The sequence below is a fragment of the Populus euphratica genome, unplaced genomic scaffold (assembly GCF_000495115.2).
Source record: "Populus euphratica unplaced genomic scaffold, PopEup_1.0 scaffold10.1, whole genome shotgun sequence".
NCBI classification, from domain to species: domain Eukaryota; kingdom Viridiplantae; phylum Streptophyta; class Magnoliopsida; order Malpighiales; family Salicaceae; genus Populus; species Populus euphratica.
In genome coordinates, this window is record NW_011499856.1 from 2469170 (window position 1) to 2483776 (window position 14607).

A 14607-nucleotide genomic window follows, 5' to 3' on the forward strand; every position below is an offset into this window, starting at 1 on the left:
CTCTTCTTCTTCTTTCTCCCTTCTCTCTCCTGCCGATTCTCTCTCAAATTTCCAGATCCCTCTTTTGTTGTTTTTTTTTTAACTCCTTATTTATATTTATCATGTATTTAGTCAATTACTACTATACCCCTTATTTAATTTATTCCTACATCTAAGCCTTCAAGGGCTTTCTAGCCTTTTCCTATCCTTATATATTCAAAGTATTACAAAAGATCTCAAAAAGAAAGAAAGAAGAAGCTATTATTAATAGCAATATAATAGCAACAGTTTTTGGTGTGATATGGATAAACTGTATCAATGACATTGGTGCTTAGGCATTTCATAACAGAATATCAATAATGAATAAGAGCATAACAAGATAGCTAAGACAGGCAAGAGAAAACAGAAAAGTCATGGTATGCAAAATGATACTCCTATGTCACTTACTGGTGAGTGCCTGCCAAGCAATGCCACAAGCTCTTCATCAATTCCCAACCTGCAATAAACAGTAGTTTGGTGCATGTGATGTACATATAATGAAAAGGAGTTTTATAGGATTAACTTTTCTTCCCAGAAAAGGAAATCTTGGATAGAAAATCCTATCATGTTAAGTGCCTAAAATTAGAGAGCAGAATGGCATCAAAGTTCTAACATGGTTTCTTCAGTGAAAAAAATAATGTCCCCGACTGTTGAAGAAATTTCACGAGGTTTTAGATTCTATATTAAAAGCATCACTGTTGTAGGGTATAGTGATAATTAAACACATTGCTGCTTCCTGAATACATTCAATCTAATCCGGGCTTTACTGATTACTTCAACTCCAAAGTGTTGTATGATATGTAGCTGTGATGTATTGCCATAATCATGAATTCATTACCAACACAAGGCGGTATCCTTTTTGTTTAGTAAAACAAGGGTTGTTAAATAAAAGTGGAGGCAGGATATAAACAGCAGGCCAATCAGAGATCAATCCTCCAACAAGAACTCATAGTACAGTATTCAGAGACATCTAATGGAATAACCATATTACTCACAATGGAAATAACAGAAAAGCAAGCAGAGAGCATGCAGTGACAGGTTGTTTTGGGAGAAGAAAAGATATGGTTGATGAAAGGTAAATTTCTCCTAAATTGAAATACACGAGCATTATCCGCCACTATTATATATCTAAAAGAAACTAGATGGTACAACCTACAGGAAAAAAAGAACCTGGAAAATTGAAGGCAATGAAGCAACAATCAGAATTTACCTTTTCCCTTCAACATCAACACCATGAACTAAAAACTCATCAGCATAGTTAGCGAGAAATTCTAATACTTCCTCGTCAAGATATACATCACTGAACTTCTGCCATCTATCAGTGACAATTGCATATTTACCATCCTGCACATCAGAAACAGCACATCCAAGGTCATAAAAGGTAGAAGTAGAAAATACAGTACCTTTAATTTGTGAAAGGAGATAACAGTAGATGTCGTCACAGATACTTTGTTTAGGCTACAATACTTGAGACATGCTATCAGTTCTGATATGTTACCATGTAAAACTTGATATACCAGCAGGTCATTAAAAATTAAGTTGCAGAAAATGTCAGAAGTTCAGTCATAATCTTTCAAGTTGGATATCACCCTAAGGTGTACTCAATGTCTACAAAAACAGATATGTGTGATTATTGATTTCATACCTTCTTTCTGCAGCTAAGGTCTAAAACAAGCTTCTGCTTTCCAACAACATGAACAAGATCTTTCAGCCTATCTAGGTCCATTTGACCATTCTTAAAGACATACTGTGAGAGACACAAACGAACTGTTTAAAGAACATGTAATCACAAAAAAAAAAAAAAACAAAAGGGATAAATGAAAACAAAAGGTCTTCCAGGGATACTTTCTTGGGGGTACTCAACATGCCTGTTCCAATCACATTAAACACTGGACTCAAAATATTAACCACTATGACATGGACTTAGCACTGCTATGAGCATTTCTTAACAAACATAGAGCACTATTGATGCAAGAGCTCCCTTTAGATTTTATGTGTCACATGATAAGCATCTGACCTTTTAGAGTATTTCCTTGGAGGTTAAGTTGTTTTACATGGTGACTAAGACTAGTGAATACCTTTCATACAAGGGTCTAGGGCTTTAACCAGTATATATAGGTAACCAGCTAGTATATGTAGGTTGCAAGGATTATTTTAATGAACTTTCTTCGTTAGTTATCAATCCATTCATATTTTAAAGGTTTCTTGATGAACCCTAAACCTTATTATCTTGTTCCAGCTTCAATTTTATTCATATTTTAGCCATTATTCTGCTGCCATTGCTGTTTTATACTGTTTTATTCTTCTCACCCTCCGTCAACTATGAATATATGCAACCTTGTAGCAGGAACTACAAAAATGCCCAAGAGACAAATGCATGGCAAAATGTGAGCACAAAGTACATGACATACTGAAGTAACAATAACATGGCTGGCTCCTTCCTCTATTTAGTTCAAAGCATTGTTTACATTGATACCACCTCCAACTTGCAAGCCGCCTAGATTTTTCAAATCCTCACAGTAAGTTCAGCAGAGGAAAAATCTGTAAGTTTTAAACATCCCATCAACCATACAGAAGTAAAAGAGCATATTCACTATACAATTGACCCCATTTCAAAATCTCAGTATAAACAATAACACAAACCTTTTTGCGTTAGAGGAAATTAACACCCACACATGTTGTATTTTAAACAGCATCTCAATTGTAAAATTACCCCAAATATACCAGTAGAGTCAGATTATCTCCAGCAAAACAAAGGGTTTTTTTACACTCAACAGGAATAGAAGTCAATGACAGAATAATCCAAATAAAATCATCTTTGTTCTATATGAGGGTTTATCATTAAACAGAGAAATTCCATGAACCATACCATACCATCAACCAAAAGTGAATTATTTGTGGGATAGGCAAATTTGTATTTTCTGGAATAGTTTTCTTAAAGAACCACAACTATGGAAAAAACTAACATTACAAAAGTAAAGAAAAAAATCCAATCCACCAGAAACAAAAAAATATAGACCTACCAGGATAGGCACGCAGAGCTTCAACAGCTGCAGCTTTGCCCAAATCATCAGCTCCGAGCATGATCACATGACCACCCATCAGCCCATCTTCTTTATACAAATTTGCAAACTCCGCTGCCGACTTATCTGATTCAAAATTTGTCACAAGAGCTGAACCATCCTCTTCCTTCGAGTCTCGAAGGGTAGACCCAACAATTTGTTTCACCTTCCCCTGAAAAACAAATCATGATTTAAACACGAAACTAAACCCACTCTTTAACCTAACATAGAAATAGCACCAATATTTGAAATTTAAAACCCAATCCCAAAACTCAATTCAATAATAGAATAGGCAATAAAAACTGAATTTTGCTAAAATGTGACTTCTTGACTCTATAAGTGAAAGCATAAGCCACCAAATCACCTACTCGAAGATTGATAATTTGATATATAAAATCAGAAAGGGTACTTAAAATAGCAGTCATATCACACTCTCATTCATGAAATTATCTATTACAGTTTACACAATTTTTAAGCAATTCCTTCAAGCATTCAACTTAGTAAATCTTACAGGATTAAACAAAGAAAGAAGGAACAAAAGAAAAGAAAACCCAAAAATTGAAAAGATTATCAGTGAGAACCATGAAGAGAATTACAATACATTGAATCAAATACCTTGTGTATATCAATGCAGGGTCGAAAACGAACTGCACATTTTATAGAAAAGCAAGAAGAAGAAGATTCTACAAGAACAAAAAGATTATAATTTCAAGTCAGAACAGGTTAAAAAGGACTGAATCTCAGAGAAAATAGAACTTTTGCAAAAGAGTGAGATAAAAAAAAGAGTGAAAGCAACAAAGCAGGAGCATACGAGAGGAGGCATGCAAAGAAGGGAAGGATGTAATGAATCTGTTTCCGTGGTGTCTTTGAAAACCATGAAAGAATGAAGAGGAGCTGAAGACCTTTCTTGATGCAAAAAACTTGGAAGAGGATGAAGCGGAGGCGTGTAGGCTGCTGCTGCTGCTAGTTGCCATTCTTGGTTTCGCTGACGAAACTGCGACAACAGAACTGACTAAGAGTGTGTTCAGTAAAGAAGTTATTGATTTTTAAAATGTTTTTATTGTTAGAAAATATATTAAAATAATATTTTTTAATTTAAAAAATATTTTTTAATTTAAAGTAAAATGATTTAAAAATATTAAAAAATATATTAATTTAAAGTAAAAAAATAAGAAAATTAAATATTTTAAATATTTTTAAAACACAAAAGTAAATAAAAATTAGATGGGATTGTGTTAAAAATTTTGTTTTTTAATTTTTTAAAGATAATATTTTTTAATTTTTAAAAAAATATTGTTATCAAAGAGAATTTTGGATGATAATTTTTTTTTTAACATTAAATGATTATTAAAAAATAACCATTTATTTTTAATTTGTTTTAAATAGTATAGTTATTTATTTGCCTCCAAGCTCTAAAAATAAATTTGAATTGCTAGCTATTTTTTGCAAGATTATGAAAGTCCCTCTTTTCTTTTTATGATTAATTAATTTTTAAATAAAAAAGCAACATGCGTGTGACCCTCAAATTTTTAATGAATTTTTTTTTGCTGGTTTTTTTTTCTCATTATTTTTCTCTTTCTCTCAACAAAAATGCACATCTATTCTCTTTTTTCTTTTTTTTTCATTTTTCAGTTTTGGTCGATGGATCTTTTAAAAAAAAATTTGATGTTTTTAATTCTATCCTTAAATTATAATTTATTATATATTATTATTTTTTATTCATTTTTTTATTTTTAATTTATTTTCTTAGAATTTTTTATTTATTTTATTTATTTTTAATTTATTTTCTTAAATTCCAAAAAAAATTGGTTTTATGATTTTTTTAATTTATTTTTTATTATTTTATTTCAGTCTCATAGTTGAGGTCATATGTTTTTCAGGTTTCTTAATAGATTTTTTTTTAAAAAAATTATTTTATATTTAGTTTTTGAATTTTTTTATTTTTATTTTTTACAGATAAGTTTTATTTTATCAAAAAATATTTATTTTGAAATAATATTTCTGATGTGTCGAGTCTTATATAATATTATTTTTATTTTATTTTATTCACTATAATTTATATGTTTTTTTATTATTTTTTATTGATTTTAATAAATAAATTTTATAAACATAAATGAGTAAATATTTTATTTTATGAAATTAAATATTTTAATTCAAATTCATCTCTCATTTTTTTTAGTTATTGCTAACAATTTTGTTAATTTATATTAATGATTATTAATTTGTTTGATTATATATTTAGATATGCTTTTTAATTTATATAAAAAAATATATGGAAATAGCCTATTTACCTATTTTGTTTTTTTTAAAAAAAGTTACAGTTTGCGGCAAAACACCGGTCAAATAACGTATATATTATCTTGGGTTTGGTCCTTGGTATGGTAATAACTTGGTATGGTAATAACATAGTTATGAAAGCCACAGACATAAAGTCAAGTCATAAATTGTAAAATTAATTTAAAAAGATAAAATAATTTTGTTTTAATTTTTTAAAACTAAAACCATATCTTCTTGATTTCTTATAAATTTAATTTAAATTTTAATGGAATTATAGATTGAGTTATCAGGCATTGAGATGACGATAAATCAATATTTCATGTCAGATTTGATTTAATAACTGAGATTAGAATGGAAAAGATCATCAGATAGAACTTAGTGAAGCAATACCAAATCTTCTGATATTGTAGCAGATGAAAAGTTCTTTGAGTACTTGATAAAAATTTGAGTTACAGTTTGGGTACTAATCTTCAAGCTCTTGCTTCTGCTACTGACGGGTTTTTAGAGGTATCAAAAAAGCACTCTCTTTTATCTCCTTTTCTAGTTATATGTTAAGGGTAGTTGGTTTGAGAGTTAAGTTAGGGTTTGAATGCTTGTGCTTTTGATGACATGGCCATTCTTTTGCAAGCTGGCTTTTAGAATCCATGCTTGAGAACTTTGCAATATCCGGTCCAAAATGTTGCAAAAATTTGTCACCTCAGTTGCTGTTTTTTCAAGCAAGTTGAATTTTCAATGATAGTGAATAAGCACTTGCAAAAGAGCAGCAATGGCGATGGATTAGGTGCCCAACGTTGTAGAAAATGTCCAAGTAACATATGGATTGAAACTTTTAGTGGTGTGATCGTGGAAGAGGAAGAAGCAGATCCTTTGATTCTGGATTTACCTTTTACTTTAGCCCTACCGATCTATTTTGGTATGTTCTCTGAATCGACATGATTTTGACTTGTGTTAGCAATCCTTTTATGGGGATTTATCATGTTTTTTAGTTGCAGGATCATTCCCTCGTTGTCTTCGAACTAGTATCATAGTCTTAATGGTTCATTCTGGAGGAAGACAGTAAATTACTGTGGGAATTTACTGATATTGTTTTGTTCTGGAATGTATTTGCAGATTGGGCAATATATTTCCTCTAATGGCGGTGTTGTCGCTGCTGAAGAACTAGCACCATTTCTTGATGTGAAAACTACCGAGGACATGGTATGCATAGACGTGTTTATTTATCTACCTTGTATGATGATGTAGTTACTCTTCTTTAGTTGCTAAAACCGGCCTTTTCTGCTCTTGAATTCGCAATGGTTATTTTCTCTCGAATTCATACCTGGGATTGACCATTATCAGTTGGAAGTTATGAGCTAGGTGCTTGTCTATTCAGAAGTTAGGGAAAGAACCAGAAATAGCCTTGTATGCTGATTACAATTTCAACTCCAACCCTCTTCCCTGGAGAGGCATGTGTCATTATTTTATCATTGTTTCATGGAAAGTAAAATCTTGTTTTTCTGCTTCTAGTTCCAGCTTATTATACCACATGGATCTTTCAACCATTTTGGATGCTTTGCATTGTTACAAGAATCTGAGATGTGGTCAGGAAATCAAGCTTTAAAAATCGAGGGAGGGCACATCCAATCATGCTTTTGCCTAGTACTGAAAGTATTCACGTCTCCAGGGCTTGAGCTTGCTGTAATATTCTCAGATTGCTTGGAAGTGTCGCAGCCTTGCACAAACTCCAAGTGGAAGTCGATCCAAAAACTTTTGGATCGACAGAGGAAATAAATTGGAAGCCTAATGCTGCCACTGGTGCCGTTTGCAACTGTATCAGCGAGGATCCAAGGCAGCCAGGCATTGCTTATGCAATAGTTCCAGTTTCTTCAGCAACATTTTTCCCAAGATAAAATTCTTGTGTTACGAGGCTCATGTTTATATAGATGTACATATAATATTGTTTTGAATTAAAGAAGATAACATAAGAATAAGGGCATTCAAATTGAAAGACAAGGAACCCTCAATAGGGATGGAATATAAGTTTTGAAAATTTGTGGTGGCAGACAACGGGAAACCATCCAATCTCATCATTATTGCCGTAAGGTCGCCGTTACTGGGATTTGTGAATCTCATTTTATTCAAATACTTGGGCAACAGAGTCCTTAAAACATCTCCTGGCGTCATCCTAATCCTAAACCCAAATGATATCAATGAACAATGAAGGGGAAGTTGGCTTCCAACCTCCGCTCACAAACCAACTTGCTTATGAGAAGAGCTCCCTTCAAAAGCAAGATGTTGCGTGCCTTAATGTCCTTGTTATATGATAAACTTGCTAGTGATCATATCATACTAGCATTATTGAAAATTTCGTGCTCTTTACTGTTAGTTAACTAATTCAAGTTTGTCACTACAATCTTTTCTTTATGGTGATCAAATCATTCAAGTTACTGGAATACAGATCGCCCCTCTTCGTATGGTTCATGGTTCACATCCTAGTTGTACACTATATAAATTGAAGAAATATTCTATTTTCATTATATTATGTTATGCTATATCAAACAAAATTTGAAATCATACATTAACCATGGAAAATATATGGAAAAAAAAAAACTATTCTGCTTTTGTCTGAGAATGGCCAAATCATAAATAGCCAGTAGCGTGCAAGTTCCAACATGTACTCAAAGAACATGCATGTAGAGGTCCTAGAGGATAACATGGATCCTTCGGCCAATAAAGGGGGTGAACGAGTGAAGATACGACCAGCATCCTTTGCCACTTAAAGAATATATACATACTCAATAAAGCCTTGGCTTACTGACGTAACTATACAAATAAAATTCTAATCTTCTGCCACTCACCAATGCCACTATTCTATCATGAAATGCTAATAAAAAGCCATCACAAACAGCCAAAAAATAAAAAACCTGGATTCTGTCCGCCAAATCCACAGTTACACTTTCAAAATGCATTAGCGGTGGAGACCAATAGTCATGACATGACCAGCAAATTCATCTTTTCATCGTTCATTAGCAGCTACACATTTCCCATCAGCAAGGTAGTAGTTGCGACCAAAAAACTTTCGGTCAGAACGCTTAGATGCTAGCAGATTTTAGCAGCAATTTACCATCTTCAAGCAATTCTGGACACCAATATACCTGTACCAAGCGCACAATTCAAGGTAATTTAATTTCAAAAGAATCCTGTCATTGTTGCTGATGTCCATCTCCCAAATGTCTGAGTAGAACAGTTATAGTAAATATCTAGAGTAATGCGCTACAATAGAAACAAAAAGAATGTTTCAACATAGCGATCTCTAATTACTGCAAGTTCAACCTTTTCAGGTAGAAAATCTAGGGTGCTAAGAAACTCATGCTAGAAAAGGAAAGCAAGGCAAGCACTGTAGCTTTATTTTGTATCCACTGAAAATTGATTGTTAAACAAGGACATTGTTCCATCATCTTTGCAGCACATCTAGCATCTAAGGGAACATCATATCCTCGCATGGCATTTTATTGCATAAATTCAAGTAGAACCCCCATGACTCTTGGTTATAAATAATGAATTCAAATCTCTGCTTGCTCAATTTCTTAAAAAAAAACTGCTAGTTAAAGCGTCCCTGTTTTGAAAATGCAAAACAAAATTCTGATTCAAGATGATCTTAAAAGTAAAAAATGTTCTACCACCTCTGAATCATACCTAACATCTATAAGTAAACAGGGAATATATATCATCATGTGGCCTTCTATTGGATCACACTAACTCACTCTAATTTTGGTTTTACATAATGATATCAAATTTTAAGGGACCAAAGGTTTCGTGCATTACCTTACTCTAGTTTGATGTGGTAAATAATTGCCAGTTGAAATCAGGAAGAGAGAAAAAAGGTAATGGAAATTCATAATGCAAAGTTGACTTACCCAAAAATATGAGGGTAAGAATTGTTGTCAATATCATTTTCATTGAATGTTGATTAAATTCGAAATGAAAGGGAAATCTTTGATATCTTGCCCCAAGGCTGCTGCCCAGGTGCATTACTTCTGATTGCAATCTAAAGCATATTCCTTGGAGGCTTCTGTATCCAGATCCTAGCATTTGTCCTATACAATGGCCCTGTAATAGAGAAGCAAACTGATAAGCATCTACTGCTTTTACATGATTGGTAGGCAAGAACCATTTTCACTAGCATCCCAAGTCATCATATCATGCTTAAATATGTTTTTGTAAATATGGGATGTCAGACTTTCTTATAGCATCTAGTGCATCTTCCAGACATGCATGTAATTTCCAACTTGCAACTCTTAAAGCACCAAGAAACAACAAAAAGTTGCATGATCCATGAATATGAAAAAAGAACAAAAAATCCTTGATTGGGCAGAACTTTTCATATAGCTGTCATGCTTCAATACCTGAGAAGTGGATTTTTCCTTTACCAGAAAAAAGGCTATAAACAGACTTTCTGATAACAAAATTTTAGTTAAGAGTAGCCTTGGCATGGATCATCCAGGTACCTGTGCAGAATGAGACGATTCAGTGTAAGTAGGTGAATGCCTATATTCTTCTCCATCTTTCAACCTCTTTGTATAGTTCCTGCCAACTCTGTTCCTATGAGCAGTCCATAGGTTGCTCAAGAAACCAAAGAAGATCATGATGCTGTAGATACCTCTTGACTTGATCTCATGGAAGAAACTCCTAGATTTGGCTTCATTAGCTTCCAGGTCCCAGTGATCATCACCAACATGCCTGTCATGATGCATCTCTTGCCGAGAGTTCATCATATCTGAGCCTAATCCGGTGGAGTTATGTGAAGCAACATTTCTCTTATCCTCATTTGCAGAGTCAAGATAACGATCAGCATGCCCAACTCCAGTCATTTTTACCATCTCAAATTCTCTGCTGTCATGCTCAACAATTTCATTATCCTTTAAACTAACACCTGAGTTTGGATCAAGGAATCTTCTCAAAATGCTACTTTCTTCCATTTCATAAGGATGCATATTTTCAGTGGGATTTCCTCCTGTAAGAAATGATGCTAATACATCTCTGTCTTGGTCATTTAAATTAACCCATTCAGAGTTTCTCATGGAATCATCCATTGAACGGCCCTTCACACTTTTCTCCACTTCATTTATATGTTCCCTAATGGCTATAATAAACTGCCTGTGCCTGGAAATCACATCTTCTCTGGCTTGAGATTTGTTCACTATGCTTGATGAATTAACAGCTCTTTCAAAATCTTCCAGCTGTTTGGGAAAATAAACAGAATCAGACAACTAAAACCACAAAATGGAAAGTAAGCTTCTCATCAGCAAATACCTGCCATTTCGCAGTTCCAAGTATGGTAGCAAGATCGCGCTTATGATATTCTATTGATGAAAGCAATCTCGGGTCGGGATGTTCACTCCGAACAAGACTCTGCTCATGCAATAGAAGGCGAAAAAGCGACTCCATCCTAAACATTAACAGCAACAGCAATCTTAAGTTCAAAGCAACATTAAAATCTACCCTACATATGCATCTTCCCACGTTAACACGTTAGAACAAAATAATTCAACCCCGAACAAGAGCCTAACACAGGCAGTACCACAATTAAGTTCAATAATCAAAGAAATGCTAGCAAAATGGTTATTTTAAATTTTTCTAGACATCAGTAATATTACCACAATGTGCTATGTGCTTTGCACTAGCAATAAAAGGAAAGGCCAAACCTAATCTTACATAACATATGATGTACTAACAATAGAAGTAAAGCTAAAAAAAACACAACTAAAAGAAATCCAATCCATCAAAGATAAAGTTTACAAAGAACCCAGAAACTAAATCTTCAAAAACAGCTTAATAATCAATATAAATGAAATCTTTTTGTTAGCCCTCTAATCAAGCACATTCAAAAATCAAGCCAAAGTTCCCAACTTTAAATAGAAACCAAAGGAAAATGGCATTAAATGATGGAATCTAACCTGTCAGCAGAGTCTTGAACCACCTCAGCAGCTGAGAATAAGGGGTCAGATTCCCATTCATGAAAACTTGATGCCATTTATTGAGCCTAAGAAAAAAACCCAACAAAAGTTCACATAAAAAAGCTCAAAGGCTGCACCTTTAAATAATGATGATCTTTAACAAATGAAGAAAGTGAAAGACATGATACAAATGGAGAATAGAAATGGGTTTTTGCAAACTTACTCTCTCTCTCTCTCTCTTTGAAGTTAAAATGGAAATAGGTTTCTCTTTCTGTTGAGAGAGAGAGAGATATTTATGAGTTTGTATGGTAAGATTTAGGTTTCACAGATGATGAAGATGGTGGTGCAAAAAGGCAGAGCAAAAAGAAGGTAAGGTAAGGAAAAGCATGGATTTGAGGTCTTTTGGTCATTTTAATTTACAGATGGATTGTCTATCTGTGAGTTTCTTTTATTGGATCGACCATTTTTACTGTTTTTTTTTATTTGTTGCTCTTGTGATGATATTTTATTAGAATCAAAGTGCAGCAGAACTATTTTCAAATTCAAAACCACTGATGATATTAGAAATTTCTGCTTGGAAGGGGTCAGGTTCAAGAAGACAAAAATAACTTTTAAAATTGTTAATTTTCTATTTTTCAACTTTTTTTCCTTATTAATTTTTACGTTTTTTTTTTTAGAATTATAAAAGGAGATACTTCACATGGATAAGACATGTTTTTATATATTTGATATTTTAAAATTATATAAAAAAGTTCAAAATTATTTTAAAACAAAAAAAAAATTAATTAAAAAAAAATAAGTTCAAACTTACTTTCAAAAACCGTAAAAGTTTCCATTGAAGAGTTTTCACTCCAGTCTTTGAAGGAGAAAGACATTTCCACTAATCCTTACAAAGGCCCAAGTTTCCGGCACTAGCTTCAAGATCAATTTATTATTATTATTATTATTATTATTATTATTATTATTATTATGTTAAAATTACTTTGTCTATGTTGATGGTATCTAATTTCTTTTAGTTTTTTTCTCAGTGATCTAAGCAAAAACTTGGAGGCAGGTCTGAGCCAATATCTTGAGGTTAAAGGGATAAATCGTACCCTGGCTGGGTTCTTGAACAAGGTCAGTGCAAAAAACCAGGAAGAAATGGTGTGGCTGAGGAAACTGAAGAAGTGTGGGAACGTATACTTTCTTGATCAAATGCCATCATCACTAGCTTGATCATAGTTCTTAATTAGAGCCCATTTATCCTTCCATTAATTAATAGTTTCAGTATGAAGGATTCAAATATCAAGAACTCCAGTGGTAATTCTTGGTAACACGTTGATAGTATTTAACTACAGCTATGCAGGTGCAGCAGCTATGGTGCGTTCCTGCTCTTCGTCATCTGCTAAAATGCTTTCTAATTCTGCAACCGAGTCTTGTAACTCGCGAAGAAGATCAACCATGTGACAGTTGAGTTCATGCTTACTCTTGCACCTTTCTTTACAATTTCAATTCCATGGAGAAAATCTTGTAAGCTTTTCTTATGAAGGCTGACGATCAAAAGGGCTTCGACATCTTTGGACATTCTTTCGAATTCTTCAACCATATATCTTGATAGTCGTGAAGAAGATTAACCATGTCACAGTTGAGGTCATGTTTGCTCTTAAGCCCTTCTTTGCACAATTTTAATTCTTGAAAAAATTGCAACCGTTTTTTCTTGAAAATACTTGCAAATAATGGAGCTACTTCCATAGTCTCTATAAGGCTATAATCCTAGAATCAAGACCTAATTTGTGCACTCTTGATCAAGACTTACTTCAATAGAGTTTTTGTAATGTTATCGTTTTTTAATGTAAAACATTTACAGTAGCATTATTCTTTAGGTCCATGTTTACAGGATACTTAACTTGCCTTGTGAGTTATTTTCATAAAACTCTTGTTCTCCTAAATTCAGAGTCTAATATTTTCACACAATTTTTAGGGTTCAACATGCCATTAATATTTTACGTACTATTTGATCTTTATATATTATCTTAACAATTAAAAACAATAGTCAAAAGAAAAAAATCTCTATTTGACAGGCTTTCTTTCTATGCCTGTGGATTCCATTAGACCCATAAATAATATACTAGAAGTATCATTTGGATCTTCCAATATCAATAGTTCGATTGTTTTGCTCCAATATCTTTCAAAGGAAAAAAAATCATATTTTCTGGTCTCATTCTTAATTTGAATGATTTTCCGATAGACATTAAAAATAAATTAGTGTCAAGTGCGGAAAAAGGCCTTTTCTTGAGTGAATTTTCAGTTTTTTTTTTTTGTTTTTTAATTAGTTCTAACTATCTATTTTCCACTGTGAAGAGGAGTTGGATGTGTAGAAGAACATGTATATTGATAAAGCAATTTTTGTTACCAAAATATAAAATTGACTTGAAAAAGTAAATGATTTCTAGTTACCTATTACCCTATATTTAACATAAACCAATTAAATATGAACATGAACCTATTAAATGAATAAAGGGATTTCATTTAATAATTCAATAAATTCTTTATCTTTGCTTCAATCAAATTGAGTAATTCAATAGGTTTGTTGGTAAGTTAAACTATTTTTAAGTTATCTAATTTTTTTATATTATACAATTTTTTTTTATGATATTGCACTTTGTATCATTTAATAATTCAATAAATTCCTTATCTTTGCTTCAATTCAATTGAATTTAAAATAAAAATAGAGAAATATCAAAGAAATTTAAAAATAAATTTTTAATATTGTACTAGTAGAGAAACATGTTTTCCTAAATATTTTTTTTCTTAAACGTATAAAAAATCATTTAAGAAACAAATTTATTTTATGTCTGTCATTGTCTCGGTTTCTTCAACCAAATATATTTATATTCCTTTTATATCTACATTTTCTATCCTAAAACACTAATTAAAGATTATTATTGTTATTATTATTATATGATCATGGAGGTTCAATACTGGGTCTATTAAAATCATACCAGTTAAACATTGTCTCCAATTGCTATCAACAACTGTTTTTAGTGTGTGACGTGCGGTTTTTATATTACATGAAGCTTGAACATTGTCACTTTTCTCACAAAGTGTGGGATGGTCATTCTGCCTTTTTTTCGTTCCCCTTTCTGAATCAACTCAAGTGATTTTTGTCAGCATATAACCTAACCATGTATACTTTATAGGGCAAGCTCAGCCTATGAGGTACTTCATGCCATAAATCATGCCTCGCAATGAAGCCAGTCCTTCAAACATAAAATTGAATTTTATATATATGAGCACTAGGCAAAAAACTATACTTACCAAGCAAACAAATCATA

The 14607-nt window shown here is 32.5% G+C and overlaps 1 protein-coding gene, 1 long non-coding RNA gene and 1 pseudogene across 7 annotated transcripts; 1 reads left to right on the top strand and 2 right to left on the bottom strand.

The window, feature by feature from the left end:
• The window catches only part of LOC105123465 (1-(5-phosphoribosyl)-5-[(5-phosphoribosylamino)methylideneamino] imidazole-4-carboxamide isomerase, chloroplastic-like), a 6517-nt pseudogene extending 2422 nt beyond the window's left edge, over nucleotides 1–4095 (bottom strand).
• Nucleotides 4096–5872: 1777 nt separating this feature from the next.
• On the top strand, nucleotides 5873–8492 carry LOC105123468 (uncharacterized). 3 transcript variants are annotated; one of them, XR_841853.1, is made up of 3 exons: nucleotides 5873–6270; nucleotides 6468–6554; nucleotides 7021–8492. It is a non-coding gene; the product is annotated as an uncharacterized LOC105123468 (long non-coding RNA). The 3 variants fall into 3 exon arrangements; XR_841855.1 differs by lacking the exon at nucleotides 7021–8492 and adding an exon at nucleotides 6864–7014; XR_841854.1 differs by lacking the exon at nucleotides 7021–8492 and adding an exon at nucleotides 6870–7014.
• LOC105123467 (uncharacterized) lies at nucleotides 7980–11753 on the bottom strand. Of its 4 annotated transcripts, none has more exons than XM_011023080.1 (6): nucleotides 11587–11753; nucleotides 11294–11379; nucleotides 10650–10785; nucleotides 9845–10576; nucleotides 9254–9446; nucleotides 7980–8491 (listed from the first exon to the last, which is right to left on the bottom strand). In XM_011023080.1, exons 2-6 carry the CDS (start codon nucleotides 11368–11370, stop codon nucleotides 8466–8468), a joined length of 1164 nt encoding a protein of 387 aa, XP_011021382.1. In that variant the 5' UTR covers nucleotides 11371–11379; nucleotides 11587–11753; the 3' UTR covers nucleotides 7980–8465. The 4 variants fall into 4 exon arrangements, with proteins under 4 accessions (XP_011021382.1, XP_011021380.1, XP_011021381.1 ...); XM_011023078.1 differs by having other exon boundaries at nucleotides 11517–11753; XM_011023079.1 differs by having other exon boundaries at nucleotides 11513–11753.
• Between the last annotated feature and the right edge of the window lie 2854 nt (nucleotides 11754–14607).

Coding starts and splice junctions, on each gene's coding strand:
- LOC105123467 (XM_011023080.1), bottom strand. CDS start 11,370: ATGGCATCAAGTTTTCATGAATGGGAATCTGACCCCTTATTCTCAGCT. Junction 10,786..11,293: donor GTTCAAGACTCTGCTGACAG/GTTAGATTCCAT, acceptor GTTAATGTTTAG/GATGGAGTCGCTTTTTCGCC. Junction 10,577..10,649: donor TTGGAACTGCGAAATGGCAG/GTATTTGCTGAT, acceptor TTTCCCAAACAG/CTGGAAGATTTTGAAAGAGC.